This window comes from Chrysemys picta, chromosome 7 (genome assembly GCF_011386835.1).
Source record: "Chrysemys picta bellii isolate R12L10 chromosome 7, ASM1138683v2, whole genome shotgun sequence".
In the NCBI taxonomy this organism is placed as follows: Eukaryota; Metazoa; Chordata; order Testudines; family Emydidae; genus Chrysemys; species Chrysemys picta.
In genome coordinates this window covers 124459405-124482061 of record NC_088797.1, presented here as the reverse complement: position 1 = coordinate 124482061, position 22657 = coordinate 124459405, and the positions used below count along the sequence as shown (strand labels likewise).

Below are 22657 nucleotides of genomic sequence, written 5' to 3'. Positions count from 1 at the left end.
CTTTCTCTGTCTGTAGCCAGTGTTTGACCTTTAAATAGAATTCTTTTAAAGTCTCTTTCCAATGGCTCACCCTTCCCCCCCGCCTTCACTGCAGGAGGCGAAGCCCAGGAAAAAGCGAGCTTGCCTGACGGACGAGGATGACAGCGGCATTGAGGTCTATTGCCGGGAGCAGGAGGAGGAGGAGGAAGATGAGGAGGAGAATAAAAGGAAATCCAAGGTGAGAGTATACGGAGGAAGAGGAGAATATGAACAAGCAAAGGGGTGTTCGGGGTGACTGGCAGAGGACTGCCTGAGGGTGACTGCGATGGGGGCCTGGAATAAGCTGCTGCAGGGTACATGGCTGTGAGGCCCATTGAGATGCCAGTTTCTACCAGGCTGATAAGCAGCATGAAGGCAACCAGCTGCGTCAGCGCTTTGGCTTTGACCTGCTCTGCGTGTGGTTACTGGATCTCTTTACACGCTGATAAGAGAGCTGGACTCCTCCTCTCTGTGCATAAAACAGGACCTGCTTCAACAATTAGCAGGCACGTGGCTCTTTAAGAGTTTGGTTACTAATGGCCTGTAGGGAGACAGCTCCGTGTACTGTAACCAGAGCCCTGAAATCCAGAACTGGCGGCCTGGTGCTTTCCATTCTTCCCACAAAAAGCCATCACCTTGGGGTCATGCAGGGAGTTTTAAACTGGGTAATAAAGATTACAGGGAGTCTGATCTGAGCAGGATCTGGTCTGGTCAGGGAGACCTTCAAGGGAAGCCAAAGAGATGTGGGTGATTCTCCTAGTCTCTCTCGCCTTTCTGGCCACTTGGATATTTTGTCATCTGCCACAAGAATAGGGGTGTTAGCTCCACTGTCCTGGCCAAATCCAGTCTGGGGGCTAACTGGAGTTACAATTAGCGACAGTATGTTTATTTCCTGCTCTACTCTGCTGTGTTGTCAAACAGCCATCGTGCTCCACCCCAGAGGTGCTTGCATGCCAGTAGCGGATGAAGTGATGGCTATCTCTAGAAAACATAATTGGGGGTGGGGGATGGGGTGTTCAGGATGAAAGTTTCTATATAAATGTGAACAGTTTATTCTCATTGCTCCAGAAATCTCTTGAAATTTTTCAGTGAGCCTGTTTTTCTCCCTGCTTCTTCCTCCATGGCCCCAGTTGGTTATGGCTAAGTCACTCTGGCAGGGGCGTGGTGGTGGGGAATTTCGGGTGTCACTTGGTGGACAATGCACAAGCTAGAGCAAGGCGGGGTGCAGACAGCAGCTGTGCCTGCTCCCAAGAGAAGCCTGGACTATAAACCAAGTGATATCTCCCATTGTCCTCCTTCAAGCAGGAGACAAAACGTGCGGAGGCTCCCAGGCTGCAGGTTTCTAGTGGCTTCACTTGGGACGAGGGTTTAAATGCCCTGGAGGTGCCAGTATCGAATCGGAAAGAGGAGAGCTCAGACAGCGAGGAAGAGGACGACACACAGTCCATGGTACAGTATCCTGGACATCGCCGCCTGGGTGGGAGCTGCTGTAACTTGCCTTCTCGTCACTTACTGTCTTTGTGTCAGATGGCATAGGCTGTGTTAACCCAAGGGACTGTCTTCACCAATCAGATCTTATTATGGTCTTTTAAGGTGTGTGGATAAACATAACCATCTCCAAAGAGAGAGGAAGGTGACGATCTTTGAGGGATCATAGAATCATAGAATATCAGGGTTGGAAGGGACCTTAGGAGGCCATCTAGTCCAACCCCCTACTCAAAGCAGGACCAATCCCCAGACAGTTTTTTGCCCCAGATCCCTAAAAGGCCCCCTCAAGGATTGAACTCACAACCCTGGGTTTAGCAGGCCAATGCTCAAACCACTGAGCTATCCCTCCCCCCTAATAGCATGGGCAGGTGCTGTGTGAGCGGAGTTTCCTTCTCACAGCCCTACCCATGCACCTCAACCCCTGTCCTTCCAGTCCTGAGCCACACCCATCCCCTGATGTTCTGCCAATGCACCTCAGTCTTGACCTGTAACACCCCAGCCCTTCCAGAGCAGACAGCTACGCGGTGGCAATTGCACTGGTCACCAGCAACCACTGGGCTTGTGCTGTGGAAAAAAATGTCGGATGAAATCACGTGCGAGGGGAGTTAAAGTGTAAACTCTGCAGTCAGAGGTGCAAAGTTAGGGAATTAGCTCAGTCCCTTGATGTGCTTTATGAAGGGAAATATCCCTTCATAATAATAATATCCCTTCCCCCTTGTGACTCTGCTCTTCTGAGACGCAGCCTCCGGTGGGGTTTCAAAACGCTCTAGGTTTCATTTCCCTCTCTAAAAAATTGGCTCAGTCTGTTGAATAGACACCCCCCAGGATGCCCTAGTGCCTGACCATCTTGCGTCCATCATTCCCGTGGGGTGCTAGATGGTGCCTGAAGTATTCCAAAGTGACCCTGCCTCTTGTTCTCACCCCTTTCCTTGCCCGCTTCAGAGGAAGAAGCAGACGAAGAAGGAGAAGGAGCAAGAGAAGCAGAGGGTGGAGAAGGAGCTCTCCAAGATCGAAGCCGCCCTGATGGACCCCAATCGTCAGCCCCAGACGGCAGACGACTTTGACCGCTTGGTGTTGAGCAATCCCAGCAGCTCCATCCTGTGGCTACAGTACATGGCCTTCCACCTCCAAGCCACGGAGATCGAGAAGGCCAGGGCGGTGGCGGAAAGAGCACTCAAAACCATCTCCTTCAGGTAAAACGCTTCCCCCCGGCATGGGAGGGCAGCAGTTTGATGTACACTGCACGTGCCCGGGCATCTAACCTGCCTCTAGAAATGGAATGTAGGGACGCCAGCCACCACGGTGGGGAATAGAAAGTGCTGCCCCAGCAGCCCCATAGTACTCAAGGGCTGCAGTTCTCCGCCTGCCTTGTTTGAGGGAGGCCCCAGACTGAATCGCTGCCGTGACACTACATTGGTCTGCAGCTAGCCCATCGTGTGCTGTGATCCAGTTAGAACTTAAAGCTAAGCCGGGCCCAGCCTGGGCATGGCTAGGATGGGAGACGTAAGGGAACAAATGGGTGCTGCAGAAAGAGCAATTGATAATTCCATAGGTGCCCAGTCTTCCTTCTCAATCAGTACTGAGCCAGTGTCCCAACGTGGTGCTGTGGTTCTCGTTTAGATGAGACCTAATACTCTTTTCTGGCTCTCTTCCTGAGAGTTAGGGTGTTATCCTTGGTCCTGTGGGCTTACGTCAACATGAGTAAATACATTCTGCCTCCTTTATATTCTCCAGACAGTTTCAATTGGCTACACAATTCTTCCTCTCTTACAGTGTGGCGTTACTGTGCACCGTAAAACAACTACCACACTCCACCCCAGAGAGGGCTGCATTTGAGTGGTGCAGTGATGCAGTCCCTTAGCCAACCTTACAGGCGTGTTGGGGCTCAGCTAATGTTTGTAAAGGGTTTTGAGTTCCTCCGACAAAGTTCTTGTCCTGTTTTGCTTTCAGGGAGGAGCAGGAGAAGCTGAACGTGTGGGTAGCTTTGCTGAACCTCGAGAACATGTATGGCACGGAGGAGACTCTGATGAAGGTCTTTGAGAGGGCCGTTCAGTACAATGAACCCCTGAAAGTCTTCCAGCACCTGGCTGACATCTATGCCAGCTCTGAGAAATACCAGGTGGGTGCCTGGACTCCCGAGTGCTGCTCACCACCAGGGCAGGAGATGAGCTTTTTTTTTTTTCTTAGAAAGTGCCTGGCCGAACCCAGCGTTTGCTCCCCAGTTGGGTGTATCTGACTGAGAGTTATGGTGCAGGCCTGCGTGAGCTGTTGGGAGCAGCAAGGGAACTTCCCATCAGTTTATTTCTTACATGGGTCTTCCCCACGTAGCATCTGCCTGTTAATCTGTTCCCTGTGGTGCATAATAGGATGATCTGTCTGTTACCAAGACTTGATTTCCTCCAGGCCCTCTGAATTTGGTGCTCCTGAAAGGGTGAGGGACCAGTCGCGCTGATTAGAGCTGGATATAATGCAGGTGCTAGGCAAGTTTCCCACACAGCTGTGCCAATGCATCCCAGTCCTGACCTTGCAACTGCTCCTGGGCTTGGCTTGGCCTAGCAGTGATAGATAGGCATGTCAAACTGACCCTACAGACCCAGAGGGGAAACACCAAACTCACTGTCACTTAAGCTCTAAACCTGTATCTCATTCCCAGCATGCAGAGGGGAAAGGCCCAGTGCGTTCACTCTGCTCCAGGGATACTGTTTCCTACATGGTCAGAAGCCACAGACAGAGTAAAAATCCACCCTTGTAGGAAGGCAGCGTGGTCAGCTGAGCCAGGCACAGGCCTGGGAGTCGGGAGACCTGAGCGCTGTTCTTAGCTTGGCAGCGAGTTGCTGTATGAACTGGGGGAAGCTGCTCCGCTGCTCTGAACTCCAGTTTCCCCATCTGTGTTTTAAAAAGAGCGGAGCTAATGATACTCCCCCGCCTCTGTAAAACGCGCTGGAGACGGTACGTGGCAGAGCTAGGCGACCGTTGCTATGCCGGCATAACCCGGAAGTGTAGATGCAGCCTACAGCAACACAAGGGGTTTTTCCATTGGTGAAAGAACATGGCGCAACTGAGCAATGGTAGCTATGTCGACAGAAGCATTCTTCTGCTGACATAGCTGCGTCTACACTGCGGGTTAGAGTGGTGTAGCTGTGGCACTCGTGGGGGAGGGTGGATTTTTCACACCCCTGTCTGATGTGGCTGTGTCGACCTAACTTTTAAGTGTAGACCAGGCCTTAAAGATCACGGCTGGAAAGCTCTCCAGAAGTGCCAGGCTCTAGTATGAGGTTGCGTGATCCAACCCGATGTTAGACTGACCTCTCTGTCCCTCTCTGGTATCTTTCCAGCAAGCTGATGACCTGTACAACACGATGCTGAAGCGGTTCCGCCAGGAGAAATCCGTGTGGTTGAAATACGCCACCTTCCTCCTGAAACGGGGCCAGGTGGAGGCCACGCACAGGCTCCTGGAACGCGCCCTCAAGGGCCTGCCAAATAAAGAACGTAAGTGTCCCAAGACTGGCTTCTCTCCCACTCCATGTGTCCTCCTTCCCATTCGTTGGGTTCCCGCTTCTCAGGCGCTTGGTTGATCTTTGGTATTCTGACGTGCTAACAGCTGGGAAGAAGCAAACAGGTCTGCAATCTCCTGATGCCTGGCAGCGATGGGGAGGGGAGACTTTTGGCCAGGATGCCAAAGCCAACCCTCCTGGAACACGCTAAGCCATGGGATCGGCTCGCGCAGAGAGGAGAGGACCTTGTTTTTTAAGGTCTGAAAACCCCGACCCAAAGTCAGCTGCTCTGCATGTGTGTTCCCCTTCTGAAGGGGAAGGGCTGCAGGCCCTGCTGGGATTTGAGTCATGGTTCCAGGGAGCCCTGGAGGGTTGAAACCCAAGAGACCGACACCTAAGTCATCCCCTCCAGGAGAGAGCGGAATAAAATGCTGAGATGGGAAGTGAGCTGCAGTCGACTCTAGGGATGCAGATCCTCATCCCACCAAAACCTCTTTCTGAGCAGAGACTAAAGGATTGGCCGCAGATAGCATTGTCCTTGGAGCTGTGCCAGCCTCTTGCTTGGATATTTGGCAGTTGCCTGCATGTGTTTGGGGGGTGGGCGGGAGGGGCTGGAGAGGAACAGGCGCCCCTGTTGGTGTGTGCAATGCCCTGAGGGATGTCTTCTCATTACAGATGTGGATGTGATTTCCAAGTTTGCTCAGCTGGAGTTCCACTTTGGGGACCCTGAACACGCCAAGGCCATTTTTGAGAGCACGCTGAGCAGCTACCCAAAACGCACGGACATCTGGTCCATCTACATAGACATGATGATCAAACACGGCAGCCAGAAGGAAGTACGGTGAGTGCTTGCGACACAGGGCGGCGGGGCGGACGGGGGTAAGATGTGCAAGGCCTAAAACGCGCCCCCGCAGGGAGTGTGGATACCCTGCAGTATGGAGGATCCCAGAGCAACAGCGAATCTGTGTTGCATGGGGAAGGCAAATGGCTCTGGGCTCATCTTCGTTGGAAAGGAGGAGACCTTCAGGGGCCCAATGGGCAGACTTGGACGGAGCTTTCACAGCAATGCAGAGTCCAGAAACTAGCGAATCTGATTTAAATCTTCAGGACCCCAGCAAGATCTACACAGCACGTGGGGAAGTCCTTCTGCATGTCTCTTGACCTCTTTTTATTCCCTGCCTGGATCGCTTCTCCAGTAACTGATTCTGTATGTCTAAAGGCTGAGAGCAAGAGGCCACCACTGCCTGAGGAGCAGGAGCCTAATTAACCTCTTTATTTAATGCTGCCACTCTTTCTGCTCCATATGCGTGTGGCTCACAGAAGAGCATATTCATCTCCCAGCCCCCAGGCTGGGTCGGCCCTCAGCAAGGATGTGAGATTCCTCCTTCATATGCAGAGTGATAGCGAAAGCCGATCAGCTCTTCCATTTTACATGGTCCCTTAGTTAGCCTTCAAGGGATTTGATTTTTGTTGGTAGATATTGATAAACATCAGCTTCACCACACTCTCACTCTCACTCACACACACTCAAACCAACAAAAAAATATTTCCATGGATGATGATCAAAATTTCCAGATAGAGTAAGAAAAATGCTGCTTGAGAACTTATTAGAGTTTCATTTAAGGCTAATTACTTCATATATTTTGACATGATGTTGACAATTTGTGCTTTAACAGTTATAAAACTTTATTTTTATAGGGGGGAGGGATAGCACAGTGGTTTGAGCATTGGCCTACTAAACCCAGGGTTGTGAGTTCAATCCTTGAGGGGGCCATTTAGGGATCTGGGGCAAAAAAAAATCTGTCTGGGGATTGGTCCTGCTTTGAGCAGGGGGTTGGACTAGATGACCTCCTGAGGTCCCTTCCAACCCTGATATTCTATGAAAACCTCTATGAAACTTTTTGAATCTCAACATCTACTGTCATTAAATAATTACTGTCTGACCCTGTCCCTCATCTGACCCCCCCATAATTACCCACAACTATGAACATTTAACTTGATAAAATGTATAAAAAAAACTGCTTAAAGCCCATAACTGCACAACTGTAAAAATTTAGATATATAAAAATAGAAAAAAGCATAAACAATCATCAATATTATCGGTCAAAATTATTTAAAAAAATTGAATTCTGCCAAGTCTACCCTGGGGGCAAGAAGGGCTACTCACTGGCATGAGCTTGGAGCTAGCAAAAGGAAATCCTGCTTTCCACAGCATGTAGGCCATCTGGGACCATTCCCTGAGCTCAGTTGAATACTGTGCCTGGATTTTAGAGACACGGCTGTATAATATGGCCAGTAACTGTGCAAGCAGAGAGGAAGGGGGTTATGAAGCCTGCTGATTCACAGGGCTCTGACGGTTCATTCTACAACAGGCTGAGTGCATGTACTGTGTGTCCTTTGCCTTCCCCTGAAGTATGACCTGTCCTGCCCATTGTTCAGAGGCAGGATATCAGGCTTGCGGGTCCAGTGTTGATCCACGTTCTGAATGGGTTTTTGATTCTTGCAGGGATATTTTCGAGCGGGTCATTCACCTGAACCTGGCAGTGAAGAGGATGAAGTTTTTCTTCAAGCGTTACCTGGATTACGAGAAGAAATACGGCACGTCGGAAACCATCCAGGCTGTGAAAGTAGCGGCGCTGGAGTACGTAGAATCCAAGAGCTCTCTTGCCGAGAGCTAACTCCCAGAGCAGAGAGACTCAAATCATGTTGCAGACTCTGTGTATGTGGTGCTGGAGGCGGAGAGCCACAGTAATGGGCTGCCTGTGTCCATAACTAGTGCGTTTCCTGAGAGGACCAGCAGCCGGCTGGATTGTCCAGGACCAAAGTGAGGTGGAAAGAAGTCAACATTTACAGGCGCTTTCCATCTTGCCCCACTGTACAACAGACTTTTAACGTGTGGATGATTTTGGATCTAGTTATTTAAGTGCTGATTGTTTTATACCTGGTAGAAACTGCTGTCCTCTGTACTGCTTTCCTGTGGAAATGGGGCAGTCAGTGACTCCCCATCATTAAATGCAATGACCTGGCATAAGCTCCCTTCTCTTTCCCCACCCACTCATCCCAGCGTTGCTCAGAATGTTCTCGCATTTCACCTGCTTTGGTGTCTTTCAAGATTTGTCTCCAGTGCTTTTGTGCTGCCAGCAATTTAACACAACCACCTGCCTGATTGATTCCTCTTAAAGCCTACGGCCATCCGATTAAACTTGATCCGATGCTTATGAGCAGCTCTAGGGTAACAAACACGGCTTGTGATGGACACTAATTAGAAAGGAGACTGCCTCAGCAGCAGCTGTCTAAGAGGTCATTAAACTGAGAGAAGAAACCAGGTGTTACTTGCTGAAAAATAACCACTCCCATTTTAACCTTTTCATACTTGGAATAGGACTGCCTAGCTAAGGTTCTTATATGGCTACCATCTGCGTAGTATCCGAGCCCTTCTCAATCTTTAATGAATGTATCCTGACATCCTCACTGAGGTAGGGCAGTGCTGTTACCCCCTTGTACAGCTGGGGCGTTGTGACACAGGTGGAGTGACTGGCCCAAGGTCCCACAGGAGGTCTGTTGCAAAACAGCAAATTGACCCCTCACCTCCTAAATCCTGGACTTAGCAACCTAACCACTGGACCATCCTGCAGAGTCCAAGGGGCCCCATGCAAGTGGTGACGCTTAGAGAACATTTTTCATCAAAAGGGCCAAAGACTAGATCATAACACAAAGAAACCTATCTCCGTACACCCCCATTGCCAGTTGCAAAGGAAGTGGTGACTTCCTAAGCCACATTAGGTTCCTACCAGTTCTTTTGTTAATTAATATTTGTCTTGGATATGTTCCAGCAAGTTCTGAGCAAAACCACCCTCTGTGTTCCTCTTTTTAAATCCACTTAACTCCATGAGACGAAATCTATTATTAGAAGCTATACAGTTATAGTATCAGGGAGCCACTGGTTCTTTTGTGCTTCTCCAGCTGAGGGGGTTGTACATCTCCTTGAAGAGCCTAATTCCAAATGTCGCACCCTTCTTCCTGAAAGAAAATGTGACCTCTTCCATTTACTGGAGAATAGTCCACCAGCAGGATCTCTCATTGTTCCCTTCCGAATCTGGGTACGGGCCAAAGACTCTTAAGTAACATAAGCACTCATGAGATGAGGGAAGATCCTCAAATGGGTTAGTAACTGATTAAAAGACAGGAAGCAAAGGGTAGGACTAAATGGTCAGTTTTCACAATGGAGAGTGGTAAATAGCAAGGGTCCCCCCAGGATCTGTCCTGCGGCCTGTGCTGTTCAACATATTCATAAGTGATCTGGAAAAAGGGGTAAACAGTGAGGTGACAAAGTTTGGAAATGATACACAATCACTTAATTATCTTAAGTCCAAAGCTGACTGTGAAGAGTTACAATGCGATCTCACAAAACTGGGTCACTGGGCAATACAATGGCAGATGAAATTCAACGTTGATAAGTGCAAAGTAATGCTCATTGGAAAATATAATCCCAAGTATACATACAAAACAATGAGGTTTAAATTAGCTGTTGCCACTCAAGATAGCAATCTGGGAGTCATTATGGATAGTTTTCTGAAAACATCTCAATGTGCAGTGGCAGTCAAAAAGGCTAAGAGAATGTTAGGAACATTAGGAAAGGGATAGATAATAAGACAGCAAATATCATAATGCCACTGTATAAATCCATGGTATGCCCACACCTTGAATACTGAATGCAGATCTGGTCGCCCCATCTCAAAAAAGATGTATTAGAATTTTTAAAAATACAGAGAAGGAAAACAAAATGATTAGGGGCGTGGAACAGCTTCTATATGAGGAGAGATTATAAAGACTGGGATTGTTCTGCTTGGTAAGGAGATGACAAAGGGGGATATGATAAAGGTCTATATAATCATGAATGGTGTGGAGAAAGTAAATAAGGAAGTGTTGTTTAGCCCTTCACATAACACAAGAGCCAGGAGTCACCCAATGAAATTAATAGGCTTAAAACAACCATAAGGAAGTACCTCTTCACACAATGCCCCATCACCCTGTTGCCAGGGCATGTTGTGAAGGCCAAAAGTATAACTAGGTTCAAAAAAGAATTCTATATGGAGGCTAGGTCCATCCGTGGCTTTTAGCCAAGATGGTCAGGATTGCAATCCCATGCTCTGGGTATCCCTAAACCTCTGACTGCCAGGTGCTGGGACTGGACAATGGGATGTTCAATAATTGCCCTGTTTTGTTCATTCCTTCTGAAGCATCTGGCGCTGTCCGTAGACAGGATACTGGGCTAACTGGGACAGACCAATGGTCCTGTATGGCCGTTCTTATGTTCTGTTTTTATGCGCCTTCTGCCCACTTTTCATCCCTTCCTTTGTATGGAGAGAAGGAATGAGCATCCGAAGGCTGTCCCTGATCAACATCACCCAGGTTGAGCATCTTCTTCTTAGGTTGGTTCTGTGGCCTCAGGGTTAGAGGGGTTAATCTGAGGCGCGGGATTATGGGCCCTTCAAAACGTTATAAAATTATTGCATGCTAACGTTGTGACGCGTTTGTTTAACCTTTAGTAAGACGGGTGTGGGTTGTAATTAGTTGAATCTAAGATTAATCTGTGATCTTTAAAGCAAATTTGTGTTTTCTCTTTTCAGCCATTAGAAAGGCAGTGGAAATGAATCTTGGCTACAGTGCCTGTTTTTTGAATTTTTGCCCGGTTGATGGAGGTCTCCCGAGAGAGGAACAGGCTGTTCCTAACTCAGTCGTGGGCTCCCTCCTTCATTACAAAATCCATGCTGAATCCCTCGTTGATAACCAGCAGAGCCCATGGCTAGAAGCTGCTGGAGGGGTGGGGCTATTGCTTGCGATAGCCTGCGTTCTTGCCTCAGCTGATAGGCATGAATAGCAGTTACTCCTTATGCTAAATCCTGACTTCTTTCTATTTGTCATGCTTTTATAAGCGTCCTGGTTGTGGTCTGTTGGAGATCTCCTTGGAGAGCTGCATAGAATGTCTGCACCCTGAAAGAGAACTAAAAAACCCAACTCAAACACCTTAGCGAAGAGGCTGCCATCACTTCACTTCCTGCCAGCATGTGATGTGTAGCTATGATAATCTATGTGTATTAGCGCTAGCAGTCCGTGAGATGTCCCCCAGTGCCCCTTTCCAATTGCTAGCCGTGCTCCTGCTCTCTTACTCACAAGAGAGCACAGTGACAGAGCAGGATCTGGTCCTTCCTTCACCCACTGCATCGATCCTCTGTGAAACCTGCACCCAAATCAGTGCAACAAGGATTATGAAAGCAATATCACCAACTCTCATAATCGTTGGTGGTCTGCTTAAACCAGGGGTGGGCAAACATTTTGGCCCGAGGGCCACATCTGGGTATGGAAACTGTATGGAGGGCCATGAATGCTCATGAAATTGGGGGTTGGAGTGCGGGAAGGGGTGAGGGCTCCGAGTGGGGATGCAGGCTCTGGGGTGGGGCTGGGGATGAGGGGTTGGGGGTGCAGGAGGGTGCTCTGGGCTGGGAGCGAGGGTTCGGAGGGTGGGAGGGGGATCAGGGCTGGGACAGGGAGTTGGGGTGCAGGAGAGGGTCAGAGTGCAGGCTCCAGGCGGTGCTTATCTCAAGCAGCTCCCAGAAACAGCAGCATGTCCCCACACCAGCTCCTGCACGGAGGTGTAGGCAGGTGGCTCTGCACGCTGCCCTGTCCGCAGGCACCGCCCCTGCAGCTCCCATTGGCCACGGTTCCCGGCCAATGGGAGCTGAAGGGGTGGCGCTTGGGGTGGGGGGCAGCATGTGGAGCCCCTTGGCTGACCCTACGCTTAGGAGCTGGAGGGGGACATGCCACTGCTTCTGGGAGCCGCGTGGAGTGGGGCAAGCCCCCGACCCCACTCCCCAGCTGGAGCGCCAGAGCGGGGCAAATCCCGGACCCCGCTCCTCAGCGGGAGCTCAAGGGCCGGATTAAAACATCTGGAGGGCTGGATGCGGCCCCTAGGCCGTAGTTTGCCCACCTCTGGCTTAAACCTTCAACTCCTGGAGTTGTGTGAACATGACAGAATTGGAACTTTAATTTAAAAAAATTAAGTTTCTGGCCCTCATGTTCATATTTTCAAGCTTTTCTTTGACCCATCTGCACCCAAAACGTTCAGAAAGCAAAGAAAAAGAATTCAATTTTATTTATTTATTTTTTTAAAAACCTCAATTTTTAATTGAGTCGCATGAGTTTGAAGTGCCTGACTCATGCTATTTGTACACTTGGGGTTGACAGTACCATGAAAGGCCTAGCAAAAGTGCATAAAAACGAGCGTATATAAAGGCGCGTTATAAATAAGAAAAGCCAACTCCAATGTGCTGTCAACCATTAAAATAGGGACAATGGTGTGTATCTAATTCAACATGCAATTAGAGACAGGTGAATTGTGCAGTGCTATAAACGCAAATCAAGTCTCCAGCCAGTGGACAACACCATAGTGCAATGGCAGTGGTACATTTAAACCTCCCCTCTCTCCGTTTCTCAGAGTGGAACTTAGTTCTTGAGAGCGAATCCGCGAGGACCTCGTTCAGGAGCCATCTAAGGCAGTGGAAACAGTTTAAAAAGCCCAATGAAAGAAGGGAGGAGTGGTGCTTCCCATGGCTGAATCCCACTGCTTCCAATCAGTGCAAACCTCAGTCTCTACAGGCACAAGCCGTGCTCATAATGCAGTCTTTTGGTTGGCTGGTTTCTGGTCTCCTTCCAGTAGGAGAAAGATGCTTAACTGATACAATTAAGCATAAAGAGTGTGCATTGTAACTAAGTCTGGTTATGAGCTTGCCACGTCTCAGATCCTAAGCAGGGGCGAAGCTGGTCAGTGCTTGGATGAGAAGCCCAAGGCGCTGCAGGAAGTGGTGATGTTGACTCAACGTGTCCCAAGCCAGTTCAGCAGGATGCAGGTCTGCTGACGGTGCTGTCTTCCAGACACACAAAACCAAGTTGACAACCATTTGTGCTCATGAAAAAGGGTGTTTGGTGTCCTGGCCAGTTTCCAACTGGGGTAATTACATTCCACTTTGTTAAATTTCCCTGTGCAATATCAGTGGCCTACTTGCTGGCATCAGGTCAACTTGACCCCAGAGAAGTGGAGGGGGAGGATACCTAGGGAAACTGACAGGTCAATCCTGGGGACATGCAAAGCAGTGTGGGATGGCACTTAGAGGACTGCCAAAATAGTGTGAATGAGCAATGTGCGTACACGAACATGGGTTTGTATTAACTCAGTGCCCGGTGAACCTTGTACCCTTTAGCTATGGCGCTACTGCGCTGTCAGGGTCTGCATTGTGTGAATGCAGGTCATTGCAATGTGCGCCAATCCAAGTTAGGGCATACCGCCCCCTCCCTTCCCTCATGTAAACAAACCCTTACATTCTGGAGTTTTTCCTGTGCATTGATGGACTGCTGTTGTGTTCCACCCCAGATGCAGCTGCCCATCAGGTGCCCTGGGAATTTCTTTATGCTATAGAACTGCAAGATAAAGTCTTAATAATAAAATAGGCAGTTGTGCTGGGTGGTCTTGTCCTGACCCTGAAATGAAGGAGAGCAAAGAGGCTGCAGCATTCGTAGCTGAGATGGGGAAATCCTGGCACTGTGTTGTTAAAGATGGGAAACCAGATACGTGTCTTTGTGTACGCAGGACCTGGGGCCTCGGTCTGTGCCTCAGACCAGTAGGGGTGCAGCACTGATAGTCTGGAGACAAGGTGCACGTACCTGCTTTAGGTGCCATGTCCTCTGGGTGGGAGCAGCAGTGCACGGTTGTGTCTTAGAGACTGGTTCCTGGCACCATGCGCTTGGTCGTTAGCCTGAAGCTGTTCATCCTTCCTCCCTTGCTGTGCCCGGAAGGAACAGCTGTTTGGAGGAGAATTGGCAGCAAAGCGACTAGCCGTGCTCCTATGCCGTTTTTACCTATTTGAACATACAGTGAAGCAATGTCTGATGGGAAAGTCTGCGGGGGAGGGATAACTCAGTGGTTTGAGCATTGGCCTGCTAAACCCAGGGTTGTGGGGGCCATTTAGGGATCTGGGGCAACAACAAAAAAATCTGTCAGGGACAGTACTTGGTCCTGCTGTGAAGGCAGGGGACTGGACTCGATGACCTTTCAAGGTCCCTTCCAGTTCTATGAGATAGGTATATCTCCATATCATAAAGATGGTGTGGGGAACTGGTTCTGTCATCCCCCTGGGCTGCTGGTTCTCTTATGTGGCTAGGAAGACCATTTCCTGACCATCAGGCCCTGGCCCATTCCCCTCCACCCCTTTGGCCCACTTATGGAGCCGGCTGTAAAGTGGGAAGCCCTTATTTTCCCGGTAGATATAGACCCCGGTGATGGCGTTCCACTGTGGGCTTGGCTGGACTCCCTCCACTGGGAACTCTTCCACTAGCTCCTTCTCCTCCTTATTCAGAGCCACGAAGCCGAAGAACTGCTTGACGTTGTTGGCAGCCAGGATCTTGGAGTGGACTTCAGCAGTGCGCTCAAAGAGCTTGGCCTCGCTCGAGCGGTACTGGGACCAGTAGCCCTCTTGCCGGTAGCCGAGCGGCGAGCAGCAGTGCTTCAGGCACTTGGTGAGGAAAACCAAGACTGCGATGACCCCAATGAGCAGCCATCCAAAGAGCTGAGAAAGAGACAGAGAGGGCTACATCAGAACAGCTCATCAGTCCAAGCGCCGATTAAAGAACCTGCCCGGTTTCCTACTGGGGTTTGCCCCAGTTCATGAGGACACCAGCGCTTGGATTCTTTGTTCGTGTCTCTGTGAACGTGATGCAGTACTGATCGCGCTGACTAGAGCATAGGCAGATGCAGGTGCTGTGTGAGATTCCCAGAACTCCTCTGCCAATGCCCTTCAGTCCTGACCGGCAACAGTTCCTGCTCTTCCGACTGGAGCCAAGACAGCTCAGCTGATGAACCTCAGGCCTGATCTGCACTGTCCCCCTCTACTCCAGACTTGGAACCCCTCACAGCTTGGCCAATGCACCCTGGGCAACTCCTTCTATTCCAGTAGTTCTCAGACTTTTGTACTGGTGACCCCTTTCACACAGCAAGCCTCGGAGTGCAACCCCCCCTTATAAATTAAAAACACTTTTTTATATATTTAACGCCCTTATAAATGCTGGAGGCAAAGCAGGGCTTGGGGTGGAGGCTGACAGCTCACGACCCCCCATGTAATAACCTCGTGACCCCCTGAGGGGTCCCAACCCCCAGTTTGAGAACCTGTGTTCTGTTCTAATTCAGGGCCACCCCCATCACTTCTGCTCCTGACTGGGCCACAGGGGAATCACTGCAGAGTGAACAGACTAGTCTAACTCAGATCCAACATGGTATTGCCAAGCCCTGGGTTGGCTGATGTGGAGTTGGTTCTGAGAACTGATCTCCCGGTGTCTGGATAATGTATTGTCCTCTTGCACCTAACAAATGCTGCTTTGGGGGGAGGAGGGAGGGTAGGTCCTCACAAAGCCATGAACATGTGTCTTAAAAGCAAATTTTCCCCCAAAGCAGATTATTAATGTAAAAACTGTACCGGTTTCTGGTAGCTAAGCCTGGGACAACTCGCACCTCAGATTAGGTGTCAGTCACTCCAGATTTCTGAACACGTGGTGCTCACGGGCATAGGACACGGGCTTCTGTGACAGCGTGCTGGGCAACAGCAGCTCTACCAGCACTCTGATCATGGGAACATCCATTAAATCACCCCAGAGGAAACCTGAGGGGCAACGCTGGGCCTAATTGATAGACTGAGGAGAAAGCTACCAGGGTAATTAACTCAGTCCAGAAAGTAGAAAAGGCACAGGAAGGATGTGTGCTCAAGAGGAGGTGGAGCCTGAGTGTGCCCTGATGCTGCTGGTCCTTCACCCCCCACTGCCGATGGGGAAGATGCCTTCTGTCTTCCCACTCCTTGGCCGAGTGAGTTAAGGAGTGTCCGATATTGTAACTACGGAGCTCTGAGCGGTTTGTTGCTTGAACAGAGACAGGAGGGGCATCCTGCCCTGTCGCAGCTCAGAGCAGCGCTGGGTGTGTCAGGGACGCTTTCCCCATTTTGCTTGTCTTGGCTTCCCAGTGTTGCAGTTTCAATGAGAGTGTATGGGTACGTAGGTTAAGCCCCAGAGGGGAAAGTGAGTATTATTCCCCGAGAGAGAGGAGGATAAGGGGGCACAGAGGGGGAAAGTAACTTTCCTGAGAGTCAGGAATACAGCCCAGGTGTCCTGCTCTAACCGCTAGACAACACTGTGTAATATCCTGGCTTCAATTAAGTAAATAGCAAAACTCGCATTAACTTCAATGGGGCCAGGATTTCATTTTCTGTCTCTGAGCCTTGGAGTCTTGGCTCCCAGTCTCCTTCTCTGACTCCAGCACAACACACACAGCCTGAGCCAGAAATAGTACACAGGAGACCTGGCTTCCAGTCTCCTCTAACCCCTTCTCAACACTCCTTCCAAACCCAGACATACAAGTCAATCAATACCTGCGACTCGTATCTTAGTCTTCTTATAACTTCTTCCTTAAAACTTGTCAAGTTCCCGGGAATGTCCTTACAAGGGAACCTGGCCAGGGTCTCCGGTCCATATCGGGATGGAAATTTATCTAGGGAGGCAGGATCCACAAATTCACTGAGGGCACAGACGTAGGCTTCTCCGCGGAGCAGTGAGATGACCGACCAGGTGACAGGGGCCACGGCAGCCCGCCCTATGATGGAGCCAAAGAGCAGGAAGGTGGCTGCGGCCGAGAAGTTCTTGGCCCCCCTCTTGTGGCACTCAGCTACCAAATTCCAGGTGTGGTTGTTCCAGATGACGCCGATGAGGAACAGGGCCAGGGCTGGGACTCCGATAGCAGCCAGTCCATAGATGTAGTTTCTGGCCGGAGAACAGGGGCAGTGGAAGGCGACCACAGAGAAGAGTTCCTGGCTGCCCACTGTGCCCAGGGCCACCAGGCCATTGAAGATCATCACATCTTTGCTTTTGAAGAACAGAGAAAGGAAGCGGAAGTTTTCAGTGATGAGGGCAGCCATCTTGGATGGAGCATCCAATAGGAGATGCCTACAGCAGTCTGGGTCCTCTCACCTCACGCTGGCTACAACGACAATAACAGCACTGAGAAATGTGAATCATAGAGACAATATTCAATAGGCAGCAATAGGGCGCTGCATCCCCACCCTTCTCCCTGATGGCTGCCCTGCTTCCCAGAGATCTCGCCTGGCGACTGCGGGAACTCGTAATTGGGTGCTGTCATACCCAACTGGAGTAGGGGGTCACAGTGGGAGTCTAGAGGAGTAGGTAGGTGGTCTGGCTGGTGGGATGGACCTGGCTCCACATCAGCCAGGTTCTCTGCTTCCTGGCATCAGACTCAGATAGGGATCACTTTGTTAATGGGAGTGGAGCAACTCCAGGGGATGGTAGCTGGCCCCCACTTTGCTACACCCTCCCCTTTGGCCTGTGGCCCTGAGAAAGGGAGGGAGAGGAACAGCCTCTGGTGAGCTGCTCCCTTTGTAGGCCTCATCTGGTGGATGGTCACAGTCTGGCACATTTTTAAAGGTGACCAGAGCCTTAGACAGCACCTGCGAAATGAGAGCTACCCCAGGAAGACCAGTTCATTTGGAGAAGTCCATATGCCAACTTCGGCCCCACCCCCACTAGCTAGCCAAAATACCTGAGGATCCTGCTGAACCACAACCAAATATAAATTGTGCTTTGGCAAGATTGTTAAACACAGTTGAAATTATATGGTACAGTACGTATGTGGCCCCTATCTCCATAGTAACAGAGCAGCTTTCAATCTTTAATATATGAAGCACAGAGAGCTAAGTGACTTGCCCAAGTTCACATCAAAAGTCTGTGGCAGAGCAGGGACTTGACCCTGGCTCTCCTAAGTGCTAGGCAAGTGCCCTAACCAGTGGACCATCCTTCCTCACTGAATTCACTCCTTCATCCACACTCCAGAGTTCACAGCTCTGCTCTCTTACTCACTTTTGGAGTGGGAATATTAGTACCCAAACCCCACCCTCAATCTCAGAGCAGTGACCCATTCTGTCTACAATGATTCACAGTGAAATAGTTAATAATATTGACACTTTAAGTTTCATTGTTAGGATTCAGAGTTAACATTCACTTACCTATCCATGAACATTATTGAGTGAAAAGTATTTTTCAAATGACAGTGAGAAACAAGGAGCAGAAGGGATTGCTGAGGGAGTAAACTTGAGCTAGAAGGAAAACCTCAGACTTTTCTGTTTCCCATTGAGTTCCTCAAAACGGTATCTGCCAGAGATGATTACTAAAAAAAAAAAATCTGTTGCCTCTGACTCTCTCTTTCTGACTGGTTGCCTCTTCTCTCCCTCCCTCTGAGAGGCCAGTCAAGCCTTTCTTACCTTCCTTAGCAGACTGGCATAAGCTTTATCATTCCGGGTACGTCCACACTGCGATGTAAGGCCAGGATTCAAATTCAGGCTCAAGCCTAACCTCTCTTCCATCTACACACAAATCGCACTAATCAGACTCAGGGTCTCAGGACCCTAAGGGATTAGAGGGTCTGAGCCTGTCAAGCCAGGACCCAGGATTCAAGTCCTATTTCTTTGTGGTGTAGATGCAGCTCCACTGGACACATGTTCTGGGAGTCCACCAAAAGTATCCCATAATCCCATGTGCTGTCTTTCTTTGTCCCCTGGACAGTCAAGTTTGGAGGACAGTCAAGTTTTCCCACACTGAACCATGAACAAAGGGCTAGAGTGGTCACGTTGTGGGAGGGCGCTAGGAACTCTGGGATATGGGTTGTGGGTCAGGTCCACATAACGCAGTGTAGATGCTGGACCCCCAAGTTAGGACCCAGGGTTCAACAATTCCTAACCTGGGGTTACCAATGAGTGTAGACGCTCAAGCCCTAGGCTAACAAACCCAAGTCTGCTAACTCGAACTCTACTAAATCTGAGCTTACCGTGTAGCATAGACACCCTCAATGTCTTAGGGTGTGTCTTCACAGCATAGCTAGCTCCAGTTATACTTGAAAATTACCCCTAACTTGACCCGCATCCACACACAACAATCTCTAGCTCCAAGTGAAGTGGGGCTTTAAACCGGAGCTTGCTCGCCTGCCAGAAGGGATGGGTTGAAGCTCCATTGTTGCAACTTGCTGATGCTCTAGCTAATAATGGGGATACTACGGCTCCACTTACAGCAACTCATCTGCAGCTAATCCAGTCACTCTGTGCTGCCAGTGTGGTCTCTCTCACTAGTAGGGTTACCATATTTTGAGTGTCCAAAAGGAGGACACTCCGCGGGGCCCCAGCCCCGCCCCCGCCCCAACTCCACCCCTTCCCCAAAGTCCCCGCCCCAACTCCGCCCCCTCCCCTGCTTCCCGCGAACATTTGATTCGCGGGAAGCCTGAAGCAGGTAAGGGGGAGGTGGGGGGAGGAGGCGCGGCCCAGTCTGGCCCCCCCGGCGTCTCCAGCCTGGGTCGGCTCGGGCCCTGGGGTGCCAGCCCCGGGCCAGCCCCCGGCTGAGCACCCCCGGCCCGCCCAGCACTGCCGGTCCCCGGCCCGGCCCCCGGCTCAGCACCCCCGGCTCGGCACCGCCGGCCCGGCCCCCAGCCCGCCACTGCCGGCCCGGCATGTCCCGATTTTCCCAGACATGTCCGGCTTTTTGGGATTTCCCCCCGGACGGGGATTTGGAGCCCAAAAAGCCGGACATGTCCGGGAAAATCCGGACATATGGTAACCCTACTCACTTGGCTCACCGGAGTGCAGTAACTTGAGCTAACACGCAGCGAAGATAAGCCCTTAGTGTAGCTCAGATTTCCTGTGTGATGTGGTGATGTGCATAGAGAGCAATGGACGGCCCTCTGCTGACTGGTCTGATGACAGTATTCATTCATACAGGAACGGCCCGTTGAGCTGCACTCCCCAGAAACCAGAGCAAGTCACTGTGGTGTTTGGAGAATGGAACGATAACAAAGCCAGGGGTTCTGGTAGCAGCAAATCTCCCAGGGCTCTGTCTGTCTTCACCAAAAAGTCAATCCGCGGGTGTGCAGCGTAGCACCGCTAGGAGAGCACATCAGTACATAGGGTTTGTATCGAGGCAGCTGCATCAGCCCTACACTCACCCACTAGCCAGGGCTTAGTTACCACCTGCTTCCTACTCTCACCGCCCGGCTGCCGTGCAATAGGGCCCAGCTTAGATTCTGGGACAAGGCACCAGCCTTCGTGCTGAGCCGAGTGAAATCCCATCGCAGGACACTCCCACGCAGCTTGTGTGGTTTCACCTCTGTGCTCCTTACACCAGAATAGCATTGCACCTATCATTTCTGGGGATCCCAAAGCACTTCGCTAGTTATGGGCCCCATCCTGCAGCCCTCAGACAAGGAAACCTCTTGATTTCAGTGGGCTTGTAGGATGGGAGCCTGGAATACATATAATTTAATCACCTAGCTCTTATCAGTAGATTGCAAAGTGCTTTACAAAGGAGGCCAGTATCATTACCCCCATTTTACAAATGGTGACACTGAGGCATAGGGAGGCAAAGTGACTTGCCTAAGGTCACCCAGCAATCAGTGGCAGAGCCAGGAATAGCACCTAAGTCTCCTGAGTCCCTGGTCCAGTGCTTTATCCACTAGGCAACACTGCTGCTCATATAGCCTGGGAGCACTAAAGTGCAGCCAGCTCTGCAGGGGGAAATGGGTGGGGAGCTGTGTGAAAGGGCAGCAGTTCTGGTTCATCAGGCTGAGTTCCTCAATCCCTTGGACTTCACTTCGCCCTCCAGGTTTAACTGACATGAACCTCAGCCAAACCCATCGAGCACCAAGGTGTCAGGTGGGAGATGATTCACCTCACTGAGGCTAGAGCTTTGACAAAGGCCCATCTGAGAGGCTGGTGAACCTGCTCTGGAGTTTGTTTCAATGGCTACACCAGAGCCTTCTGCGTCTCCTGAATGGCACATAGCCCTCTGGGGGCTGGCTGTGGAAACCCATCCTCCTCCTATTCATGGCAGACCCCAAAGGGGCATGATCAAGCGCCACCTGGATAGATCTCTAGCTACAACTTTTGTGAAAGGGCCAGTCCTGCATCCTGCATGTTGACAGCAAACATAAAATTGGTGCCATGGAAACCCCAACTTCTCTAAAAAGTAGCAGGGGATCTTTCATGTTCAGGCCAATTAGATAACGGGAACCCAGTTTTTAAGGTCTCCCGTGAAAGGCCCACACACGTGGTCTGGTACTTAGTTTACAGGGCCCCGGAAGACTGAGCTGATCCTAGTGAGATTATGGCAGGGAGTTAGTCCAACCTGATGCCTGAGATCACTAGTTCACAATGCGTCAGTTACCAACCTACTTACCCTGTGTAGCCCTATTCAAGTCCATCGGTTAGCACGGGGGGTGAGTCCAGTGCTCTCTATTATTTCTATCCATTCGTGATTCTATTACAGTTATTCTGTAACATCACTATGGGTTTAAACACGAAAAACTAGGGCCCTAATTCCCTACTGCAGTACCCCAGTTTTACACGAGTCAAACTCACTGATCAACGGACTTACACTAGAGTGAAGAATCAGACTCATGATCTCGACTGCCATAATGTTCGTGTTGTGCAGTATCAGAGGGGTAGCCGTGTTAGTCTGCATCTGTAAAAAGCAACAGAGGGTCCTGTGGCACCTTTTAAGACTAACTAAGAATTTCCATTACTTGCATCTGAAGAAGTGAGGTTCTTACCCACGAAAGCTTATGCTCCCAATACTTCTGTTAGTCTTAAAAGGTGCCACAGGACCCTGTGTTGTGCAGTGTTCCTCAAAGACTCTAGACCTGAAATGGGATGATACAAATCCAGGACCGTTATTCAGGGGAACACAGAAAGACTGCACAAAACCAAAACCATGCGACCCTTCCTTTCAAGGGCTGGAGCTAGCAACAGGCCAAGCAAAACTAAGATTGGGTAACAAACAGGAATGCTCCATCCTCGGGGAGAAGTCTCCCATCGCTAATGGGTTTCATTCCCAGTGAGGATGGGGCATGTGCTTATTTGTAAGCAGCCTCTATTTCCGTGCTACCCCCTGAACAAATGTAAAGATAAGAAGAAAACTAAGCCACTTACTTAAGGGGTTGTTAAATCCGTTTTCAGAGCCTTCTCGGCTACACTCCAAGTGCAGGGGGAGGAGGGGAGTGGGAATCCAGCTCAGAAAGTGCCGGTGCAAGAAGTTAAAACAGTTCCAAATAGCGTTTATTTTCAGCAACTTCCTTTCTGTGTGCCAAGGGGTCCTGTGTTGGTAGATGTTTTGTGATGGGAGGGAAAAGTCTCAGCCTCGCATCAGGGTGGGGCTTGTACAGGCAGCAAACGGCCAGTTACTTTCTGTCTGTTTCAAAGAAAACATTGTGCCTTTAAAAGAAAAAAAAAAGGCACAAAAACTAGTTAGTGGAAAAAATGCATAATCCGCCCCCAAACCAGAGTGAGATGGCAGGGCAGCGGCAGGCTGTGGAGGGAAGTGTGGCGTGCAGCTGTCTGGGGCGTGTCTGGAGCTCTCTTCATCACTGCCCCCAAGGAGACTGCTTGCCTGGAGCCCTGGGAAAGATCTGCTCGAGGATGCTCTAACTGGGGTTCCCTGGCATAGTAAGGAGAATGCCAGAGCCAGGCACCTCTGGAGAGAAGAGTTATAGCCTCACACAGTCCATTACAACTGGC

The 22657-nt window shown here is 50.2% G+C and overlaps 2 protein-coding genes across 4 annotated transcripts in view; one reads left to right on the top strand and one right to left on the bottom strand.

Annotated features, from left to right (window-relative positions):
• Positions 1–8026, top strand: part of PDCD11 (programmed cell death 11) — a 43870-nt gene extending 35844 nt beyond the window's left edge. For 2 of the 3 annotated variants that reach the window (XM_065552565.1, XM_065552567.1), the window contains exons 30-36: positions 95–217; positions 1321–1467; positions 2449–2699; positions 3457–3625; positions 4842–4995; positions 5676–5841; positions 7507–8026. In XM_065552565.1, the coding sequence (XP_065408637.1) occupies positions 95–217; positions 1321–1467; positions 2449–2699; positions 3457–3625; positions 4842–4995; positions 5676–5841; positions 7507–7678 (1182 nt within the window). In that variant the 3' untranslated portion in view covers positions 7679–8026. The remainder of the gene's footprint in view (positions 1–94; positions 218–1320; positions 1468–2448; positions 2700–3456; positions 3626–4841; positions 4996–5675; positions 5842–7506) is intronic. The other variant, XM_065552566.1, reaches the window with a different exon arrangement.
• Positions 8027–12141: 4115 nt separating this feature from the next.
• Positions 12142–22369, bottom strand: CALHM2 (calcium homeostasis modulator family member 2). Its single transcript, XM_005303495.4, has 3 exons — positions 22073–22369; positions 16466–17070; positions 12142–14620 (listed from the first exon to the last, which is right to left on the bottom strand). The coding sequence occupies exons 2-3, from the start codon at positions 17006–17008 to the stop codon at positions 14204–14206; spliced, it is 960 nt and encodes a 319-aa protein (XP_005303552.1). The 5' UTR covers positions 17009–17070; positions 22073–22369; the 3' UTR covers positions 12142–14203.
• Positions 22370–22657: the final 288 nt, after the last annotated feature.